We start from the raw sequence: 6078 nt of genomic DNA, 5'->3' as shown, positions 1-6078 counted from the left end.
TAAGTTCTTCTGATGAATGGTCAATCGCTTGCTTCCCGCTGTCTTGTTGTGCTGCATTTTCTAAAGAGTCTTGCACTACGTGGAGCCAATGCTGCCTCACATTTTGAATTTTGAATCACCAAGCATCAAATTCAAACCATGTTCAAACCATCCCAGGAAACTTGATATCAAATAATTCTAAAGAAGATATTCATTTTCAGTAGGGAGCAAAAATTGAGGGAACTCTGTAGTCACCCCTGGAATTTGATGAATTATCCGGACGGTTGGTCTATACGATCGACCACTGTTAATTGTCCTACCGCACGCGGGAAGTAACTATCACTGGCCAATCACGCGCCTTGATATGGTTTTTCCATTTTTACTGTTAGTGGTCAAATTGTTGTGACATCTTCACGAAATTCGACGATAGGCGAACCATTTTGGCGTTGCCTGTAAGTCCTTAAATATGTTTGTCTCTTTTTTATTTTTAGCATAAAATGTGACCAATTTTGAAAACGAATTCCTGTCTCAAAAAGGTTTCCTCCTAGTAGCTACTAGATAGTTACATTTAGGCTAACTAGGGGGCAAAGTACATGCCACCAATTCTAGTAATACTATGACAACGCTCTGTCCATGAGAAACACCAGGAAGATGGTTGGGAAAGCTGGTTTCATTGGCTAAAATTACCTCGATTTTTATCTGCGACGTGGCAGCCGCATCCAAGTGATGAATTCGTCAATCATGCAGACATCATGGATCCATCCTCGCATTGCCCAAATCTCGCTCACTTGGTGCACAAACGATGCCGTCCGGTTGGGTGGATGGCGGGGTCGTGCGTGCACATCCGTTGTACCGCATTTCACTAGGCAATGCGTCGCCCAGGGGATTCATCCCCGACGCGAAGCGCGTGGGCATTGCTCCGCATCCCCACGTTAATTTAGTAGGCTAGGGTCGCACCCAAATCGGATTGTCGCACTTGCTTGCAGCGACGCTGTGTCGAGGGGCGTCTACCTTCCGTCCATCCAAATGCTCTGCTGCATTCCCACGGTGTCCTACAATAGTGCACATGGAGAGAGCTCATCCACCGAGGAAACGCAGACGTGGGAACATTGGCAACAACATTGGTAATCCGGTTATGTCCGGATAATTTGGACAATCCGTATAAACGAGGCAAGTTCAATCCGACGTCCGAACCCTAATGTTATCGAAACAGCTTTTATCTTGAGATTTGTATGTGTGGTCGACACCAACGTTTCACGCCCGTTCGTTGGTTGGGTTTGTGTGGTCGCATTCTGCGATCCGATACTTGAAGCCAAGACTATGATCGCCACCCGCCGCGCCGTCACCCGCGCTGTTAGCAGCGCTACCAACCAACGTGCCATGAGCACGCTTAAGACGCCGGAAGAGTACATGGCAAGGGAAGACAAGTACGGGGCGCACAACTACCACCCGCTTCCAGTGGTCCTCAGCCGCGCCAAGGGTATGTATTTCACAATTGTTCTTGTCTATCGTACGGCGCTTCAGTTCATGCGAGCGTGGGGTTGGTGTAGGTGTGCACGTGTGGGATGTTGAAGGAAAGCAGTACTACGACTTCCTTAGCGCGTACTCTGCTGTGAACCAGGTACAGACCATTGACTTTACCCTGATGCAATCGCCAACGACCAAGATGGAAAATCCGTAGGGACATTCGCACCCCCGCATCATCAATGCGCTTGTCGAACAAGCTTCCAAGCTGTCCCTGACGTCGCGCGCGTTTTATAACGACGTGTTGGGTGAATACGAAGAATTCATCACAAAGTTCTTCGGCTACGACCGCGTATGTCACCCTGGCTTTCACGCGTTTCCTTATGCGGTGGTGTGCAGGTGTTGCCCATGAACACTGGTGTGGAAGGCGGCGAGACAGCTATCAAGCTGGCGCGTCGATGGGCTTACGAAAACAAAGGCATTGCCGAGAACAAGGTGTGTCTCTGCACTTCTCGACACGTCCTCGTAAACGTGGGCAATAGGCGCGCATTCTGTTTTGCCATGGCAACTTTTGGGGCCGCACCATGAGCGCGATCTCTGCATCGGACGACGAAAACGCATTTGGCAAGTTCGGTCCGTTCATGCCTGGTTTCGACAAGGTGCCGTACGACGATATCGACGCCCTTCGCCAAAAGTTCGAAAGTGACAAGAACATTGCCGCGTTCATGGTCGAGCCGATTCAGGTACATTGGCGGTTGTTCGATTGTATGACGACGTCCTTGTGCAGGGTGAAGCTGGTGTCGTCGTGCCCAAGGACGGGTACTTGCGCGAAGTTGCGGCGCTTTGCAAAAAGCACAACGTGCTGTTCATCGCAGACGAAGTGCAAACGGGACTAGCGCGCACGGGAAAGATGCTTTGCGTCGACTACGACGGCGTCAAGCCCGACATCTTGATTCTCGGCAAAGGTACTTCGACCTCGCCAAACGCTTTGTCTCATCGATGAGGACAGCGCTGTCGGGCGGCGTGTACCCCGTGTCGGCCGTCCTCACCTCGGATGAGATCATGCTCAACATTAAGCCCGGCCAGCACGGCTCGACGTACGGCGGAAACCCCTTGGGCAGCCGCGTCGCGATTGAAGCATTGAAGGTGCTCAAGGACGAAAATCTTGCCGAAAACGCATTTGCGCTGGGCCAGGCGTTCCGCACCGAAATGAACAAATACATGTACGAACGATGGGATGATCATGCGGTTGATGACGATGAGCATGTGTAGCTTGGACTCGCCCGTGTGCCTTGGTGTGCGTGGACGAGGGCTATTGAATGCTGTGATCATCAACGAACGTCCCGGGAAGCCGGACGCGTGGGACCTGTGCATGCTCCTTCGCGACAAGGGTCTCCTGGCCAAGCCCACGCACGGCAACATCATCCGCTTGGCTCCACCGCTCTGCATCACGAAGGACCAAATGGACGATTGCGTGTCGATCCTCAAGGACGGCTTGAAGGCCATTGAGTAAATGCATGGCTCTGACCATTGGGAATAATCCGAGACTAGACTACTTGCATGCGATTCCTTCGAGTTAAAAGACTGCAGCCCTCGTCCTCTGCATGCCGTTGTAGGTGGAACCTCGTCCACCAACTGGCATCCTCTGGATGCGCTGCGCAACTCCGTCCGCTTAGGAGAGAGTGCGAGACCAACATACCGCCTGCCTGTGCATGAGCTGCTCGAGTCCCTCCTTCCACGTGATGCCGACGTCGAGGCCGTCCATCCGAATCGTTACCGAAGCTTCAAAAGACAAGTACGATTGGCCAAAAACAATCGAATTACAGCCAATGAAACGTATCTCCTACGAGCCATGTCGTTTTGCCTGTACTGCGAAGAAGGAAGTGCATGCGATGGTGCTGTTCGTGCTATATGTGAAGGCGGACTTGGACGCGATTGATCTGTGGGAGTTTCCCGTGAACCACCGTTGGTGCTTGGACATCAAAGAACCCACGAGTGAAGAAAAGCGTGAAGGCGTGTGGGTCTGCGACGACGAGCTCGTGGACGTGCCTGGGGGCCGCGGTGAAGCGCATTTCCTCATGAAATGGCCAGGAGCGAAGAAGGAAAGCCAGTTGACGATCATCCGCGACGTGAAGAAGCTCACGCGCCCCATCACGGGAGCCGACTCGGGCGAATTCGTTCCTGTCGTGGGTTTTGACTGCCGCGGCCTCGAGCCGGTTGCATGGTACCCCGAAGGCGGGTACACTCTCACGTCCGCCGGTGGTACAGCTGTGTTCCGCGACGTCAACTTGGCGGAAGACTGGTCGGAATACGACGAAGATGGCGAGCAGGCTGTTGGGATTTACTCGATCGAGCACAAGTTTGTCGTGGTGAAGGACAAAAAGTAATGCGATCACCATCGTCTACTGCTGTGATGTTTATGGTGCGACGGAAGCTTTGCCAGACGACGCGAACGGGGTATTCACGTCCGCTTCCTCTTGGTTATCTTTCTCTTCTTGCTCCTTCTGCACATCTTGAAACACATCACGAAGAAGCGAGTCAAAGTCCCATGCGTCGTCGTCTTCTTGAACCTACCCCGGGGAGGATGTGAACCGTCGAAATATTTTTCAAGTCTAACGAATACGAAGGACGCACTGCTTTTTGAGGACAGAGAAAGCTCGTGAGAATGGTGAGGTCCACGCCGGCGGTCTGCTCCATGATAAGCGCACGTGGCTGCGATGAACGCACTTACGGTCGGCAGAGAGTACTTGACGTCGCGCTCGAGCTCCTTGAGGGATTGCACGACGCGGGTCGTGTTGCGGGGGGCGTCGGCGACTGCAACATAGGGCAGGGTGAGCAAATATCGGTAAAGTGTCAACGTCCGCTGTACTTTGAGTTGTGATGTCAGGCTCTCGCTCCTCTTCCTCCAGATCCGGTATTTCCATCAGCTCTATCAAATTGAACAATGAGATAACGGGGGGAATGTCACGAGTATGTACCAGTTGCTTCTCCATCGTCATCGAAGTGTTTGTTTTTCGGCTTGCTACTCCGTGAACTGTGAGCATTTGAACCAGCAGATGGAAGGCACGTACGCTGCCTCCGCTTTCTCTTCCTTTCGCCGCCGCCCTCGCTTGGTTTCTGTACCTTCTCCACCGCCGTCCGCGGCCGACACGGTGGATTTCGTGGTTTCTGGATGCGTGATATCACCCCATCCACTCATTCGCTTGGGTGGCGCCCCTTTGTCGTCAGAGTTCATGTCTTGCATATCAAGCTCCATGTCATCCTTATCCTCTTTGGCCCCTTTGACGGACCCGCGCGAACTCCGCGGCGTCGTCTTCGAATCTGCGTCGCTCATTCTCCTTCGATCGATCGAGCGGGTGGATGCTTTCGCCAAAGGTCACTCGTCCGCTTATTATCCGGACCATATTGTCCTTGTGCAACTGCAATTCCATTCGGGTACAAAACATCCGCCGCCAAGCATGACGCGATGCAGGGGGGCGAACTCAGCATGTGTCAGTCATGTGCATATTTGAAAGGGACCGAGTTGACCTGGGTTATCCGAGTTGCAATCGCACCAGCCGATTCAATTCGAGTGGGGGATGTCATGTACCTTCGGCATGACGATAAATGCCTAGTGGCATGAAGTTATCATGTCTGTCGAAGTCCTTTTCGTGTGAATTTGCTGCAAATGCCGGCGTGGACGCAGTCAAAGTGACAGCCATTCCACATAAATCGAGTGCAGTTCGGATTATATAAGAGCTTTACAAGCCCGCCGTGGCAACTATGGCGGCACAGACTGTCATTGCCCACACGGCTGCATACGACGTTGATGCAACATCGTTGGGTTTCGACGTCGTAGGCACTGGGGTGGTGGCCCCCGTATCGGTCACCGTCGGATCTGTGGACCCCAGGACGGGGTCGTAGTACAGCGTGTTGGTGTAGTGCGGGAACTCCCACTGGACGATCGCGCCGTCCGGCGACGCGTCCACGTTGGACCAGATCTCAACGTTCGCGCCGTCGACGACGGCCTGCGCGGGAGAGTCCAGGTACATGGTGTCGCCCAGGTCCATGCGATCGATCTTGCCGTTCTTTGGGTCGCGCTTTCCCTCGTGCTTCTCGCCCTTGCTCTTGGGCGTTGTCTCGTTCTTGCTCTTCGTCTCGACGCGGACGCCGAACCGGAGCTTGTTCGTGTCGGCCAGGAACGGCCACGGGCCGAGCGAGATGCTAAACTTGATGGCGCCCGCCGCCACATTGACGGTCTGGTTCCCGTTCCAAGCCGTGCCGTTCGTATCGTACACGACGGCCGTCATGTTGAACTGCGCGGTCTTGGCGTCTTTGGGCTTGCCGACCGCGACGACCGTCGAGTACGTGTACGTGGTCGTGTTCACGCCATCACGGGAGCTCGAGACGGGTGCCGACCAGACCCCGTCGGCCTTGTTGAAGTTTTCGGCCTTGTTGCTCGCGTCCTGGCCCGTGGCGTCGACTTCGTATAGACGTGCGAGGTTGAGTTTGGCGTAGCTACCGGTGGAACAGTCGTCCGAGCACAGCTTGATGTTGCCGCCCGAGTTGCCAAAGGACGCGGAGCTCTTGAGCTTGGGGTTGCCGGACTTGCGATCTCGGTCTTGGGCGGACGAGAGAGCCACGACGCTGACGAGG

General features: G+C 54.0%; 4 protein-coding genes across 4 annotated transcripts in view; 2 read left to right on the top strand and 2 right to left on the bottom strand.

Annotated features, from left to right (window-relative positions):
- Positions 1-1277: 1277 nt before the first annotated feature.
- On the top strand, positions 1278-3042 carry H310_10076 (ornithine-oxo-acid transaminase). The gene is made up of 8 exons (XM_008876323.1): positions 1278-1459; positions 1530-1600; positions 1661-1795; positions 1843-1938; positions 1986-2186; positions 2231-2408; positions 2453-2666; positions 2716-3042. The coding sequence occupies exons 1-8, from the start codon at positions 1300-1302 to the stop codon at positions 2954-2956; spliced, it is 1296 nt and encodes a 431-aa protein (XP_008874545.1). The 5' UTR covers positions 1278-1299; the 3' UTR covers positions 2957-3042.
- A 233-nt stretch (positions 3043-3275) lies between these two features.
- H310_10075 (hypothetical protein) lies at positions 3276-4087 on the top strand. The gene has a single exon (XM_008876322.1). The coding sequence runs from the start codon at positions 3336-3338 to the stop codon at positions 3828-3830; it is 495 nt and encodes a 164-aa protein (XP_008874544.1). The 5' UTR covers positions 3276-3335; the 3' UTR covers positions 3831-4087.
- On the bottom strand, positions 3313-4823 carry H310_10074 (hypothetical protein). Its single transcript, XM_008876321.1, has 6 exons — positions 4515-4823; positions 4422-4465; positions 4313-4372; positions 4175-4257; positions 4078-4131; positions 3313-4013 (listed from the first exon to the last, which is right to left on the bottom strand). The coding sequence occupies exons 1-6, from the start codon at positions 4775-4777 to the stop codon at positions 3861-3863; spliced, it is 657 nt and encodes a 218-aa protein (XP_008874543.1). The 5' UTR covers positions 4778-4823; the 3' UTR covers positions 3313-3860.
- A 360-nt stretch (positions 4824-5183) lies between these two features.
- Positions 5184-6078, bottom strand: part of H310_10073 (hypothetical protein) — a gene marked incomplete at both ends in the record, with an annotated part of 2696 nt that continues 1801 nt past the window's right edge. Inside the window, one exon of the mRNA XM_008876320.1 lies at positions 5184-5940. Coding sequence (XP_008874542.1) covers positions 5184-5940 — 757 coding nt within the window. The remainder of the gene's footprint in view (positions 5941-6078) is intronic.

This window comes from Aphanomyces invadans, assembly GCF_000520115.1.
Source record: "Aphanomyces invadans strain NJM9701 unplaced genomic scaffold supercont1.24, whole genome shotgun sequence".
Taxonomy (NCBI): Eukaryota; Oomycota; class Saprolegniomycetes; order Saprolegniales; family Verrucalvaceae; genus Aphanomyces; species Aphanomyces invadans.
The sequence above is the reverse complement of the archived record's forward strand: the minus strand, read 5'-3'. Positions and strand labels throughout refer to the sequence as shown.

Bases quoted from the DNA above. Each gene is read 5' to 3' on its own strand.
- H310_10076 (XM_008876323.1), top strand. From the start codon at position 1,300: ATGATCGCCACCCGCCGCGCCGTCACCCGCGCTGTTAGCAGCGCTACC. The intron at 1,460-1,529 runs GTATGTATTTCA...GGGTTGGTGTAG, and splicing joins GGTCCTCAGCCGCGCCAAGG to GTGTGCACGTGTGGGATGTT. The intron at 1,601-1,660 runs GTACAGACCATT...GAAAATCCGTAG, and splicing joins CGTACTCTGCTGTGAACCAG to GGACATTCGCACCCCCGCAT.
- H310_10075 (XM_008876322.1), top strand. From the start codon at position 3,336: ATGGTGCTGTTCGTGCTATATGTGAAGGCGGACTTGGACGCGATTGAT.
- H310_10074 (XM_008876321.1), bottom strand. From the start codon at position 4,777: ATGAGCGACGCAGATTCGAAGACGACGCCGCGGAGTTCGCGCGGGTCC. The intron at 4,373-4,421 runs GTACATACTCGT...TCAATTTGATAG, and splicing joins TGACGATGGAGAAGCAACTG to AGCTGATGGAAATACCGGAT. The intron at 4,014-4,077 runs GTGCGTCCTTCG...TCCCCGGGGTAG, and splicing joins TTCTCTGTCCTCAAAAAGCA to GTTCAAGAAGACGACGACGC.